General features: G+C 42.2%; 1 protein-coding gene across 1 annotated transcript in view; it reads right to left on the bottom strand.

Annotated features, from left to right (window-relative positions):
• Nucleotides 1-2657: 2657 nt before the first annotated feature.
• Nucleotides 2658-16084, bottom strand: part of rab22a (RAB22A, member RAS oncogene family) — a 71920-nt gene continuing 58493 nt past the window's right edge. The window contains exons 6-7 of the mRNA XM_068000698.1: nt 14376-14485; nt 2658-13634 (exon numbers count right to left, since the gene is read on the bottom strand). Coding sequence (XP_067856799.1) covers nt 13537-13634; nt 14376-14485 — 208 coding nt within the window. The 3' untranslated portion in view covers nt 2658-13536. The remainder of the gene's footprint in view (nt 13635-14375; nt 14486-16084) is intronic.

Raw genomic sequence — 16084 nt, 5'->3', positions numbered from 1 at the left:
TTATTGAATTCTTTGAAGTAACATAAAAGTAGACAAGGGTGATGTACTAGATGTAATATATTTGGATTTTTAAACGGCTTTCAAAAAAGGCACCGCACTGTAGACTCATGACTAAGGTCAGAGTCAGGGGACAAGTGGCAGAATGGATAGCAAGCTGGCTTCATAACAGAAGAGAGTAGGGGCTAAGAGTAGCTACTCAGACTGACAAAAGGTGGGAAAGTGGTGTTCCACAGGCATCGGTGCTGGGACCACTGTTGTTCACATTGTTGATTAGAATACATTAATAAACTTGCAGAATGGGCATGTAATTGGCAAATGATTTTCAATATAGGTTAAGTGAGGTAGTGAATTTTAGTAGGAAGAATAAGGAGGCCACATACTGCTTGGATAATAAGTCTAAATGGGGTAGAGGAGCAAAGGAAGCTTGGGGCACAGATACACAAATCACTGAAATTAGCGACGTTAAGGCCACTAAAAAAAAAAGCAGACCAAGTACTGGGGTTCATTTCTAGAGGGATAGAATTCAAAAGCAGAGAAGTAATGTTAAACTTGTACAAAACCTTGGTTGGAGTACTGTGAACAGTTCTGGTCTCCATATTATAAAAACGATAGAGGCATTGAAGACGTTGTAAAAAAAGATTCACAAGGATGACACCAGAATCGAGAGGATATACTTATCAGGAAAGGACAAACAGGCTGGGGCTCTTTTCTCTAGAAAAGAGAAAGCTGAGCGGTGACCTGATAGAGGTCTTTAAGATAATGATGGGGTTTGATAGGGTAGACGTAGAGAAAACATTTCCACTTGTGGGGGGAGACCAAAACCAGAGGTCATAAATATAAGATAGTCGCCAATAAATCCAATAGGGAATTCAAGAGTAACTTCTTTACCCAAAGATGGTTAGAATGTGGAAGACACTACCACATGGAGTAGCTGAGGCAAATAACATAGATGCATTTAAGGGGAAGCTAGATAAGCACATGAGGGAGAAAGGAATAGTAGGTATTGGTGATAGGGTTAGATGAAGTAGGGTGGGAGGAGGCTTGTCTGGAGCATAAATGACAGCATAGACCAGTTGGGCCAAATGGCCATTTCTGTGCTGTAGACTCTACGTAAGTGTACAAAGCTGCACATATTCTAACTGCAGCTTAACCAATATTTGTAGAGGTTTAGCATTATCTCTTTCCTTTTATGTTCTTATGCCGCTGTTTATAAAACCTAGGATACCACTCTTTAAAAATAAAGTGGACAGATAAAAGAAATGCAGTGGATGTGGATCATATGGAAGTTCGAATGGATGTTTGATAAGGCACCACTTAAACTTAAGGCAAAGATAATGGCAATTAGAATTAAAGAGAATGTAGCCACATGGATAAAAAGCAAAGGGAAGGGGTAAGAGGAGGCTCCTCAGACTGAAGATGTGGTTAGCAGTATTCCATAGGGGTCTGTGTTGAGGTCACTTATTTGTTGTTTACATAATTATTTGGACTGGACTTCGGAATTGAGGAAACAGTATCAAAATTTGCTCAGGATGTGAATTTGGGGAGTATGACATTGCGACGAGGCCAGGATAGGTGGCAGATGCAATTGAATGCAGAAAAATGTAAAGTAATACACTTTGGAAAGAAGAGAGAAATGAAGTACACCTTGAATAGCTAGATTTAAAATGTAGAGAAGCAAAAGGGATCTTGGTGTGCAGTTAAAGTTGGCAGTGCAACTATGGGGTACGGTAATCCAGAGCCTGAATTACTGGACCCTGGATCCAGAGATCATGAGTTCAAATCTCACCACGGCTGTTTGGGAATTTTAATTCAGTTAAAATAAATCTGCAATAAAGAGCTGGTACCAGTAAAAGTAACTAGGACACTGTCGGATTGTCGTAAAAAACCCAATTTTGCAGGATCGATTGGGCTGGGTGTGCCTTTGTTGTGTCCTAATTCAATGCCCTACGTCACAGCTGTGCGGTCCGTCCACTTTTATTCTTCGTATTCTTTGTAGTGATTTGATACAACTGGCCCTTTTAGAGGGCAGCTAAGAGTGAACCAAGTTTGGGGTGGGACTCAGGAGGAGAGTGCGCTAGGTGCTACGCTGACGCCTTGTCAGCCAGTTGGGTTTTTACAAGCCCACAAATGACCAGATTTATTGATGATGTGGAGATGCCGGTGATGGACTGGGGTTGACAATTGTAAACAATTTTACAACACCAAGTTATAGTCCAGCAATTTTATTTTAAATTCACAAGCTTTCGGAGATTTTCTCCTTCCTCAGGTAAATGTTTCAAGATCTCCTTGAAGCCTACGCATTTATACATATTGAATAATACATGGTGTTTACAGACTGCCCCTGCAACGGGCAGTTGCAGGGGCAGTCTGTAAACACCATGTATTATTCAATATGTATAAATGCGTAGGCTTCAAGGAGATCTTGAAACATTTACCTGAGGAAGGAGAAAATCTCCGAAAGCTTGTGAATTTAAAATAAAATTGCTGGACTATAACTTGGTGTTGTAAAATTGTTTACAGATTTATTGAATTCAGTTTCACAACTTGCCATGTTGGATTACTCGTCCAGTGCCATATCCACGAGGAGATCGGACCCAGTAGCAAGACTATTCTATATTGCATGGTACATCTGAACACCAGAACAGACCACGAATCAATAAACAAAAAATGTATTAAGTTTATTAATAAACCGCATACAACTTTCTCTTGCACATTAGAAAATACACATGGACCGTGTAGTGATTTTAGCAATTATTAGGTACACAAGACATAAATGTATACTTAGCAACTCTGGGTTTAAATGATTCTGTAGTGATGTGTTACACTAATCTACTGGTTGCAAACTAAAATATGGGCGATACACTTCAGTACTACAACAAATTTTAATAGTTAAACAGGTTATTCACCTGTTTTTCTGGTGTTAAGAGTAACAGATTATGTAGGTACACTGATTACACAAGTCATTTCTGTCTGGGACCAGCCCAAGTTTTAAATTCGTCCATTCCTACCCTTCAGATAAGCTTAGCAAAAAAAAATTAAAAATTAATTCCTTCACAACTAGTAATTAGGCAATATTTCATGCATTAAAGCAAAACAAATTGTGGGCTTGGATTTGTACCAGTGCTGTCACTAGGACTCAATTAAGCGCAAATGGTAGGTGTGTATCAATTTTCTACAGTATTCACGAACTAAAAAGCAGTCAGCAGTACAATTCTAGACTCTATCAAACTTGGGCTGTGTCTGGAGAGTGCATTTTCAGCTTTGCAACACACAGTACTACTGTGAAGTGCTACTGGTTATAGGGCTGTCACTGGAGGTGGGGCCAATTTCAGGGAATGAACTGAAAGCCCCATCACACTATAGGAGTACAGCAGCCGACCCCTCCCTGTGTTGTCTGTACTCTGGTGCAAACAGGCCCACGCTCCAAAAACCCGACACTGCAGGCCCATGAAAATATGGGAATGCTATTCAGCCATCGGGATGAAGGGTTAGTCCCATGGAAACGCACCATAAGAGACTAACTCCCCAATCCAACTGTAACAGCTGGAGAACAGCACGTGGACATTACTCCCCTGAAATTGGATGCAGAGTCAAGTGCAAATTTAGACCATCACACAACATTCCAGAATATTGGCACAATATTAAAGTGTATTGATTTGAGAATTCCCACTTGTCCCCCCCGCCCTTTTCCCTGTTGACACCAGCATACTCTGAATAGGCCTGGTGACAACACTGCACTGGGCTGAAATGCATTTGTCAGCCAGAACACGTGCTCTGTGGCGAAACGTTGTGGTGCTACGTTTACCGCCTCCCAGCTTGCACCCACGCTTCCCCTGCCCAGCAGGAAGGATAATCTGGGTACAACTCCTCGTGGCTGGTCACAGTCAGGCTGGTAGAGGCCTAGGAGCGAGTTCCGCCACTTGTGCTTTTGGATGCCGCACGATAAACGGAGGCAGCAAGTATAATTAGAAAAATGGCAGCACATCTTTGGATGAGTTTGCTCTGTAACAGTTGAAAAACAAGCACACGTGATCGGAGAGTGAGCGCAATAATAATGGAGCCAAACATTTCCTCAAACTGTTCCTTTGATTGCTTTTGAAGCCCTTCAAGTTACCAAAACCACCAGGCTTTTGGTTCATCAGACAGGATGGACATATGGTCATGTCTGCACATTTTGCTCAGGCTTGTCCAGAACATTTACATTTTATAGCTACCAGCCAATACTCCATTGCGTTGCACACCGGGAGTGAAGACTAACCACAGGCTTCAGGTGAAGAGGGGTCAGAGGCCAGGGGTTATTGGACCAGGACATGCAGATGTAATTCAGTTCCCATTTTAAACTCATGCGTTCCACCCTTATTCTTATATTTCCATTCTAAACCCACGTCCACAATTATAAATGGAAACTCCCTATGTAAACTTGTCACATTGTAATCATACCCTCCTGCCAGTGGTGGTGCGACTGCATCGTCTGAGAGGCGGGGGCATAATTATGGCACAACCAATTTATTTAGGCACTTCCAGTATAAATGCAGGCATAAGAATTTAAAACGGAAAAAGCTGACAGGAAGTGCGCACAGATGTAATATGTTTAATACATTACATATTTAGTATACTGGAATTCAGATTATTTTTAATATTCACTGGTAGGATGATTAGCTTGGTCTTTGGGGAGCACCTTTTGAATGTCTCCTTGCTTTGTGCTGTATTTTAATCAGATGGCTCTGCACTAAGAGTCGTCAAGTATAAATACCAAACCCCGTCCCTTCCTACTATTAATTTGGAAAATTACGAGTTTACAGAAATCTTTCACAGAGCAACAAGGACAAGTCTGATCTAAACTAGGAGTCTACTGTGGTGGTCCAGTGCTGCAGTGCATTTAGCACTGTGAAATGATAAATGCACTACACCCACCTTCCCAGCTCTGCCCGGTTTGGGTCGGTTCACATTCACATTACAAACATGGCAGCAACATTCCAGAAAGGCCAGCACCGTTTGGAAGCGTGTGATTATATTAAAAGTAGCTTCACGTGTCAGCCCCCTCGTATCCCTTACTCTGAAGAGATGCTGCATGCATCGTCCACATTTCTGTAACACGTATCTGCAGGATTGGAGGCATGACTTGTATACGGCCACACCTTCCTCCCCTCTCTGTTCATCACGGGCTGTACTGCATGGCAAATGGTCTTACAGTTAGACATTAAAAAGCTGCTGGGGTTGGGTTCTATTGTGTTGGGTGGTTGCTCCATTACTGAAAATGATCTAGCCACAACTGTGGGATGTGTTAAAAGAACTGAGCAACTCAGTGTGGAGAGTCACTTGGACAGGTGTGGATAGATTAGGGAATGCCAGCACGGATTTGTTAACTAACTTGATAGAGTTTTTTCATGAGGTAACAGAGGGTAGATGGGGGCAATGTAGTTGATGTGGTGTATATGGATTTTCAAAAGGCGTTTGATGAAGTGCCGCACGGTAAGCTTATCATCAAGATTGCGGCCCATGGAATAAAGGGGGCAGTAGCAACATAGATACAGAATTTGCTAAGTGACAGGAAACAGTAATGGTGAACGGTTGTTTTTCGGACTGGAGGGAGGTGTACAGTGGTGCTCCCCAGGGGTCAGTGCTGGGATCACTGCTTTTCTTGATATATATTAATGACTGGGACTTGGGTGTACAGGGCACAATTTCAAAATTTGCAGATGACACAAGGATAGTAAAGAGTGATGAGGATAGTGATAGGCTTCAAGAGGATATAGACAGTCTGGTGGCATGGGCAAACACGGGGCGGATGAAATTTAACGCAGAAAAATGTGAAGTGATACATTTCGGTAGGAAGAATGAGGAGAGGCAATATAAACTAGAGGGCACAGTTCTAAAAGGGGTGTAGGAACAGAGAGATCCAAGGGTATATGTGCACAAATCGTTGAAGGTGGCAGGGCAGGTTGAGAAAGCGGTTAAAAAAAACATATAGGATCCTGGGCTTTATAAATAGAGGCATAGAGTACAAAAGTATGGAAGTCATGATGAACCTTTATAAAACACTGGTTTGGCCACAAATGGAGTATTGTGTCCAATTCTGGGCACTGCACTTTAGGAAAGATGTGAAGGTCTTAGAGAGGGTGCAGAAGATTCAAGGGATGAGGGACTTTACTTAAGTGGATAGACTGGAGAAGCTGGGGTTGTTCTCCTTGGAACAGAGAAGGTTGCGAGGAGATTTGATAGAGGTGTTCAAAATCATGAAGGGTCTAGACAGAGTAGATAGAGAGAGAAACTGTTCCCATTGGCGCAAGGGTCAAGAACCAGAGGACATAGATTTAAAGTGATTGGCAAAAGAACCAAAGGCGACATGAGGAAAAGCTTTGTTACACAGCGAATGGTTAGGATGTGGCATGCACTGCCCGAGGGGGTTGTGGAGGCAGATACAATTATGGCCTTCAAAAGGGAACTGGATAAGTACTTGAAAGGAAAAAATTCGCAGGGCCAAGGGGATAGGGCGAGGGAGTGGGACTAGCTGGATTGCTCTTGCATAGAGCTAGCACAGACTCAATGGGCCGAATTGCCCTCTTCCGTGCTGTAACCTTCCTATGATTCTATTCTATGAGAGACTGCCCTGCGAAGGATAAAAATCAGACCCAAAACTGGTACTGTAATATGAATTCTCCTTTAAGTACAGTAACAGTCAACAAATTCCTATTGAATTACAACAAGGGTCAAAGTCAGCCATCAAATCCTTGGGGTGCGAGCTGCTAACTCACAGATTCACACGTTGATGGAAAAAGGTTAAATAAAAATATGGAGAGCTCAGGAAAGAAGTTACAATATTGCATGCATGATGCCCACACATCAGTCAGGACATCAGCAACGCTGCCCTGGTCATATCAGCGTGTGAACAACCCACAACTTCAGACACAAACTGGCGTTCCTGCCATTTGGTGAAGTTGAGATAAACAGACACTGAGCGAGGCAGCGTGCTTCATGCATGAAAACCCACAGCATTCCCAAACGGCGATATTAAATGCTGTGCGGCTTAGAAACAAATGGCACGTTTCCTCTCCACAAAGCCTCCATTTTACTGGGGTTGGGCGGGGCAGGAAAGAGAGAAAGAGAAACAAAAAACAGCAGGAAGATTAAACCATGGCTAAAGAATGGCACAAACATCAATCCATCTCCTCTTCGTCTGGGTCAGCGAGTCATCTGCATGGCGAGTGATGGGAAATGAAAGCTAAAGAGGGGAGGAGAAAGGAGATTTCAACACATGCACTCTCGCACACACACACCTGGATGTACATCCAATTATACAGAATCCCAACAAAACAGTTATACCAGTTACTGCACGTTAATCACCATTCAGCTGGGTTTCATCCGACATGTCCATTACCGTTGAGTTTTACACTTATTGTATTAACCATCTCTTAAATTCCATGCAAGTAATATTCAGGGTGTTTTATATAAATTATGTATGTGTTCTGAGGGGGGGGGGCAGGAGGAAGAGCGGAGGGTGTGGTCCTCTTATATTCTGTCATTTACTCCCTCAGGATTCCCTCCTGGTGTAGCAGTTCCAATAAAGACAGACCCACGAGCTGCACCATACCAAGGTACGATCCTCCACTAGTACCAGCTATTTTGTTCCAGTCCCACCAACACACATACTTAAATGGCAGCCTTCTTCCCGACATGAAGGGGGAGAAATGTATTGGACAGAAGCTTTGTAACACTGACCTGGTTTTAAACGAAGATTGTGAAGGGGTCTTATACACACGATCACAGAGACCACTGGCAAGAACGAAACAAATTGCGACAATAATTAAAATTCAGTTCCCACTCCCCAACCGTGCTCTTGTATAGACGCAAACACAAGAGACGGATCCCACAAATACTGAAGGTGTTTGCGTTAATATATTCACTGCAATGAATATTTCACATTCACAATAGCTGGTGCAACAGCTTCACTGAGCTGACAACTTTGTCCGCAGCCTGCAAGAGGGAACAGCTTGACAGTCTGTCTTAAGTTGGTTGGCAGCAAGAGTTACTAATAGTACGACTCAGACACAAAGTGCTACTCTGGCACACACACTCTGCCAATTTATAACCAGTTAGAACCATTGGCATTTTAGATGGGGACTGGTTAAGAATCCAGCTGTCCATTCTCACTGACCTGGTGCCAAAGTCTCCCTGACCTCTCCTGCCTCCAGTTGCTAGACAGCATGTGCTTCCGTTGATTGGAAAGGCAGTATCAGCTAGACTAGACCTGGTATAAATAAACAAATAGAGCCAACACATTACTCTCCTGAGGAATGAGGGTACATTGTAGCATTGCTCAAAGACACACAGGTTCTTTCCATAACCTAGGTTGGGATATTACAAACACAGCTATAAAGCCAAATCATGGAATCATACAGCACAGAAGGAGGCCATTCAGCCCAATGTGCCTGTGAAAGAACAATCCAAATAGTCCCACTTCCCCCGCTCTTTCCCGATAGCCCTGCAAATTTATCCCCCCTTCAAATATTTATCCAATTCCCTTTTGAAAGTTACTATTGAATCTGCTTCCACCGCCCTTTCAGACAGTGCATTCCAGATCAGAACAACATGCTGCTTAAAAAAATTCTCATCTCCCCTCTGGTTCTTTTGCCGATTATCTTAAATCTGTGTCCTCTGATTACCAGCCCTCCTGCCACTGGGAACAGTTTCTCCCTATTTACTCTATCAAAACCCCTCATAATTTTGAACACCTCTATTACATCTCCCCTTAACCATCTATCAATATTAACACCTGCTGCAACAAAGATTTCTGTGCACTGCAACTCGCTTTGGAATTATAGCTCAACCTTACTGTACTTCATATAATTCAGCATGTGACATTTTAAAGTTTTGGAGTCCATCAAGTCTATCTGAATTGGACAATTTTTTTTTTGAAGTTTTTAAAAAAAAAACAGAAGGAAGCTTTGAGGAATTCTGAATTCTTCATTTATGCTCACTCTGAAATGACAGCTGTTGAAGCTGATTTTGTCAAAGAAAATGCATGGGGCCGTACCTCAGAAGCACTGCTGGCCACTGCACGAGCAGAGGACTGAAATTTGGATGGGACCTTCACCAGCGAGGTTACCTCTGCCGTGTGCCACCCCTCAAGTGTAGTGTGAACTTAATTCTAGACTAATTTGTGTGTCTTCCAACAGATAAGATTTAAAGGTGGCAAAACACAGACCATAATCATCATTTTGTCGATATTGAAAAAGTCATTCAAGCCAACAAAATAAAAAGCTTCCTAAAACACAAGTAAAGAAACACTGACTGGAATGAGCATGCGGATGATAACTATACATCAGGTTTCTCTCTCCCCTCCCCCAGTTATAATTGCTAGTCGTCATTCAAATGAGAGCCCAGTCAATTAGAAAACGCAGAAACAACAAAGCTTCTTGCCGTAAAGCCTCATGCTGCCCTCATGCCCCGGGCTGCCCCTTTCCTTCCTCTGAAGAAAAATACAGGTAAAAACCTCCTGATATCAATGGATGGAATATATTGTATATTGGTGACGGCATCATTCCAACAACACAATAAGATAGCAGTGGGAATTTAGCTCTGAAAGGTCAAACCATGGCTGATGTCCCTTACCCTCAGACATATGCTTGCTCCCAGACCTTGGATGCAGTGTTTCCATGGTCAGTGTTATGTTTTATCTCCCAATGGACCTTCACTGAAGGATGCCTCCATGGCTAAGTTGTCCTGCCCCATTTTAGGATGATCTACTACTACCCTACTTACCCAATTTGTGAAAGAATCATTAAAAAAATTAACATGAAATATACATTTAACATAGTAATACATAGAAGTTACAGCACGGAAATAGGTCATTCGGCCCAACCAGTCCATGCTGGCGTTTACCCTCCACGTGAGCAAACTATTCTAATCGCATTTGTTTGCCTTATTCCCATATCCCTTCAACCCCTTTCCCTTCATCCACCTATCCAATCTAATCCTGAATGTTGACAGTCTCTGCCTCAACCACTAACTCTGGAAGTAAATCCCATAGCCTCACAACTCTCTAAAGAAGTTTCTCCTGCCCTCAGTTCTGAATGTATTATGCATCTTTGGCCCCTCTTTCTAGTTTCCATAACTACTCAAAACAGTCTGCTTCTATCTACTATGTCCCATCGTTTCATGGTTTTAAACACTTCTATCTAATCCCATAATCCGCATTGTTCTAATGAAAAAAAACCCAACTTTTCAAGTCTTTCTTCATATTTGTATTTTCACATTTCAGTGAATCTGCATTGTACCCTCTCTAAAGTCTCAATATCCTTCCTATATTATGGAGCTCAATACAGCACTTAGTACTCTAACTCAGTGGGATGGAAGGGGACCTAGCCCAGGTTAATTGGTTGGAAAAAATAACAGATCAAACAGCAGACAAGCAGTGGGAGATATTTAAATACCAGATGGATAAGAGCACAGGCTAAATATATTCCAAGTAGATATAAAGCGTTGAATCAAAGATTGGGATTCCATGGATAGAATAGTTAAAACAAACATGAGTTGCTAAAAAGGACACGCTAAATATAGGAGAAATAATACAAAAGAAATCTGACAATTATACAAGCTTTAGAAAGGAAGTAAAAAAGATTAGGAACAGTAAGGGTATCAAAGATGACTGGAGGTCAACAAACATCAAGCAATTAATTAATTTTGAAGTGGAGTCACTATTATTAAGTAAGCAAATATGGCAGCCAATTTATACAAAGCAAAATCCCACAAATGAGATGAATTACCACACTGTTTAGCTGGGAAAGTGAAACTATAGGACTACTTGAGGAAGATGTAGAATAGCCACTACTGGAGATAAATATTCAAAAGGAAACTGTATTAAAAAGAAAAGTCAGCAGGCCCAGGTGGTATCCATCTCAGAATAAGGAGATTGGGATGTAGGAGATAGCAGAGGCACTGTCATTTTCAAAAACCTTCGGAAACAGGAAGTGTCCAAAGGATTGGAGGGTGTCAAATGTTACACCCCTGTTTAAGGGAAAGGGAAAGGGATAAGGCAGGAAATGATAGGTCAGTCTTACTTCAGGATTATGTACAAACTTCTAGAGTCAATAATACTGGATGAAATTAGTGAACAGTTAGAAAGGCATTGGCAAATCAGGAAGAGTCAGATTGTAAAGGGCAGGCCGTGTTTGACCAATTTAGTTAAATTTGTGGAAAGTGAGTGCAATAGATGTTGCATATATGGATTTTCAGGCTTTTGATAAACTGTCACACACGAGATGCATATAAAAATGAAGGGATAAGGTACTAAAGGAATGTGACTACACGAAAGAGATGGCTAGGAGACAGGAAGCAAGAAGTAGGGATAAATGCAAGTATGTGTGCCCCAGGGATCTGTGCTGGGAGCTCTTGTTTTGTCATTTACGTTAATAATTTGGACACCGACACAAGAATGATATCGCCGTTTGCTGATATCAGATTAGCGGGCATAGTAAACAGTGAGGAAGAATGTAAGTGTGTGCAGGAAGGCAGGCTGGTAGAATGGGCAGATAGGTGGCAATTCAATGCAGAGAAATGTAAAGTAGTACATTTTGGGAAAAAGAACAGTGAACTGGAGCAGTTGAATGTAAAGGTAAGGAAGTAATGTTGAATTTGTACAAGACATTAATTAGGCCACATCTGGAACACTGAATGCTGCTCATTTATAGGAAGAGTAATGGAAAGAGTACAGTGAAGATTCACCAGAATCTGATACAAGGAATGAGGGGTTATAGGTATGAGGAAAGGGTCAAGCATTTGGGTGTTTCACGGGAAGAGAGCCAACTGTGCCTTGCTGACACTTCTACAGTAAATGCAATGCACCATCTTACATTAAAGAGACACAATCCCTTTCACAGCTACTGCCACTCTGACGACAATACCCTGATCAAATAGGTTAGTCATGTGCCAAGCCCAGTAGGTCTGTCTATTAGAAAGCCTGAACCTGCTGTAAGTTACAGTGGTGAAGTCAGAATGACCAAGAAAGCTAGTGTTAATCTGGCTGTTCCTTTAAAATCTTAAAATACTAACGCCCTTCTGAATTTATATTTGTTAAATCTCATATTTTGTCCACTTAAGCAATCGTGGTTTGCTGATGTACATTCACATACAAATTGGACACCAGAAACAAACTACACTATTTACTTCATTCCCTTCCTCGGGTTCTAACCTAAGAATTTAGGCATTAGAGGGAATGGCTTTTAGAAGTTGTGCAACTTTTTGCTCCACATTCAGAAACGCAGCCTTTCCTTCATCAATTAGACCCCACTGTCGTAGGAATAATCATAAGAATCAAGAATACCCCGAATTAAGACATTTCTATTTGTATATAGATGCTTGATGTTTCTCCTTCTGAATGTGCAGACTCTTGCTGGGGTAGTTTCATAGGCACTAGGATACGCCCTAGTGGCTACCCTTCATGTGCGAGGCTCTGTAGTGAGTATCAGCTGGACATCTGACCGCGAAGGACACTAAAGCAGAGCTCAATCATGTCCTCACCAGACATTCACATGCACACATTTTCAGCAGGGGTCAGCGGAGAGTGATCAGGAGCCAGAACCCCGGTTAATTTTTCTCCTCCCTAGTCAACTGTAGAACCCGCTACCTACCACCCAGCTCAGATCAGGTAACTTAGCACAGCCTAGAGATCAAACCTGGGACCACAGAACATGGTGCATTTCCCAGCCAGCCACCAGGGGAGTTAAAGCCAAACTCCTTTAAGAGTAGATATATTTTTTCTCCTTCCAATGGTACAGGGACCATCTTGTACTGAAGCCTGCCCATTTAGAAGTGGCAGTAACTCATCTCACTCAGGTATTCTTAATAGCCGCAGAGGGTAACAGCCATAGAGGGAGAGCGAGGTTTTTGGATCCTTTTAATCCCAGGTGTTTTGAGTTTAAATAGTCGTGCTCTGCAGTCTGAACTGTGCCTCCCTCAAATACAGAGAAAAGTTTCTTCTTTTTTGGAGATTTGAAGATGTGTAGTAGTTATTTTCTTAACAGAATGCATGCCTGGAAACTGGGTTCAATAGGTTTTGACGAGGGAATCACTTCAGATTGCTCCACCTGGACGAGGACGGGGAGTTGCAAAGTGCACTTTAAAGGGAGTCCGATTCTTGGTTACAAAACGCAAACTAAACAAAGTGCTTCAGTTTTACAATTTCCCTTTTTTTATGCGATTACTTGAGGTCTATTTACATGCAATGGAAAAAAAAATACTAAGTTTTCTTTTGCACCTCTGCACCTGACTGCTGTTGAACGTCATTCCCTGGTTCATTAGTTTCTCTGCTCTTGGACACGTTGAGGAGTGAAACACAAGCAGTTGAAAAAATGCTTGCCAAGGAATTGCTTGGAGCACTTGTATGGAAGAATGAGGCAACAATAATTTTAAGAACAGTGATTATTCTTCCTTCGAGGACAGCACAGCAGGAAGGCCGAATGCAAGAGGGACGGTTTTACAGGGATCCATCCACCTTCTCGCACGCTTGCTCTGAGTCAGTCCAAGTATGGAGAACGGTCAGCAACAGCTGCGTTTTGTTTCGGAAGGTTGTCTCCTCAGCTTGAATCCTTTACTGCTCGCTCCTGGATTGACATCCGTGGAAGGAATTCGGCGGCCTAAAGAGAAGGGGGAAAAGAAAAGTGTCATATAACTAAGTCCTACCTCTGGGCATTTTGACTTTGAATCAGTCACGGCCTTCACCAAAAATCAGCACGTCACTGTTTGGTAAATCATAAAAAGGGAACAGATGCTTACTGCCAAATCAGATCAGGATTATAGCTTTCAAGCATATATGATGGTATCTCTTCTTGATAACACAAAGAGCTGGCTGCTAGAAGAAAAACAGCAAACCTATGCTCAAACCAACACTCCTGTTGTGTGACGCTGCACTGCCCGTGACTGCAACAAGTCAATATAAACTTGTTCTGATTCATCTCTGGTTTTGTCAAAACTCAGGACTTGAAAAGAAAGTGCAGATAAGGGAGAAAAAAAGTCATGTGTTTTGAACAAATACAAACTCTGAAGACATAGTGGCTAGCTTCCTCATCCTTTCACATAGGAGAGGCCTACAGGTTTGTAGCTGTGCAGTGAAATGCCAGTTAAACGCTGTTGTGAGATGAATGGGTAAAGTTGCTTATTCCAACTTGGATCAGCCTGGATCAGAGAACCCTCAAAACATGCGGGCATCAGCAACCTTTCATCAGTTCAATGGCAGCCAACTCAACCAATTCATATTAAAACCCTCACTGCATTTTTTTCCTTGGGGGGCGTGGCAAGAGAGAAAGAAAAATCGAGGCACCCAGACTCGTTTCAGCAAGGAACTTTTGAGCACTTCAAATAGCTGAGGCCATACTCACTGATTTCTGAAAATAGCTCATTGATGTTAATGGCATTTTTGGCACTGGTTTCCACAAAGACTGCATGGATGGAGTCTGCATAGTCCTTGGCATCCTTTTCAAGTACTTCCCTGCAATAAAAGTCAAAAAGATGAACGCATGCCTGGTTTGTATAATTCAGAAAAGATCTCGCCATATAAGAGTGCAGATCCACTTTGACAGGACTAATACCGGTGAATAATAGCAAGGTAGCATTTACACCCCACAAAGGAGCTTTTAAAATCTTATTAGAACAGCAAAGCTTTGCTCAAGTCACGCTCAGTTCTATTACAGAATGCAAACATCAGCAGCACCACTACAGATCGTGATGCGTCACTGAAGAATTTGATTTGCTACAAATGCATTTTATATAAAGGGGGAGATAACGTCATAGCAATGGTTGAGAATGAGATGAGGCTGCGGTGTGCTCCAGGATTCAAGTCATCAATCGCAGGCAGAGGAACAGCCAGCCAGTCAATGACACAGCCAAGAAAGTCTGATTATGTTGCCCAACGCATCCGGTTTCGAGTGGCACCAAGGTTCTCTGACACAGAACATTCATCTGCCTGGCTTATCACTGCTGCGCCACACTAGGAGCAGATGGTGACAATGGCTGGCAAATCTGGGATTCCTCAAGAAAACTCAGCTCTGTTCAAGTCAATAACACCATTGCTACCTGAAGCTGCCTTCTGCCCAGTAACAGAACCAGGCTCCAGTTCCAAATGTGGCTGAGGTGATGGTGGGGAAAGATAGCTAAACTGTATCTTGACTTGCCGAAGATAAGCTGAGGAGACCACATCCCTTGTCCAGAGGGAAAATCAGGGCCCATTTGCAAATTTATGATCTCTTTTACAAACCTCAAATGATCAATTTGGGACAAAAAAATTAATGCTATTAAATTTTGATAACACTAGCAGATCTCCTGTGTCATTGCTCATCTGGGGTCTGCAATATGGTGTGATGTTTAGCTGCTAGCCTGGCCTGGTTAAAGCTACTGCTTTGAATTGTCAGATCCAGATATCAGAGGGTAGTTGGAAGTGCTTGTAAATTTCAGACTCCAGGTTAATGACTAGTTTTCTTTATCTCTCCCTAGATTATCAAAGCCAAGTTCCGCACCCATGAGGACGGCCTCAACCGGGATCTTGGGTTCATGTCACGCTACACGTAACCCCACCAGCGAACAATGTTATTTGTTTTTAATATAACGGGTCATTTGCTGTCTTCCTTCCGGATGTCTCTATGTCTCTGCCTATCTCTCTTTTTTTTGGGGGGGTTTGTATATTCGGTGGCCTTGTAGGTGACACCTCTCTGTCTGCTCACTGTGATTGCCTTGGCAACGGGCAGTAATCACCAGGCATTGTTCTGTGATTTATAAATGCGAAGGATTCGAAGATTTCATTTCCACAACATTCACCTGAGGAAGGAGGAAGCCTCCGAAAGCTTGTGAAATTTAAAATAAATTTGTTGGACTATAACTTGGTGTTGTAAAATTGTTTACAATTAGATTATCAAAGTGTGATGAAAGCACACTACATGCTTTATTATATACAGCTGAAACGCTCCAAAAACTGATCCTTTTTGCACTCAGTATCAACACTAAATCAGAGTGTGTTGTCCACTGAGAATAGAGAAACTTGTGCTCCCACAAAGAACTGCATCCATCTATTCAACACCACCACAGTCAGCAGGTC

The sequence above is a fragment of the Heptranchias perlo genome, chromosome 19 (genome assembly GCF_035084215.1).
Source record: "Heptranchias perlo isolate sHepPer1 chromosome 19, sHepPer1.hap1, whole genome shotgun sequence".
Lineage (NCBI taxonomy): Eukaryota > Metazoa > Chordata > Chondrichthyes > Hexanchiformes > Hexanchidae > Heptranchias > Heptranchias perlo.
This window is presented reverse-complemented; position numbering and strand designations above follow the sequence as displayed.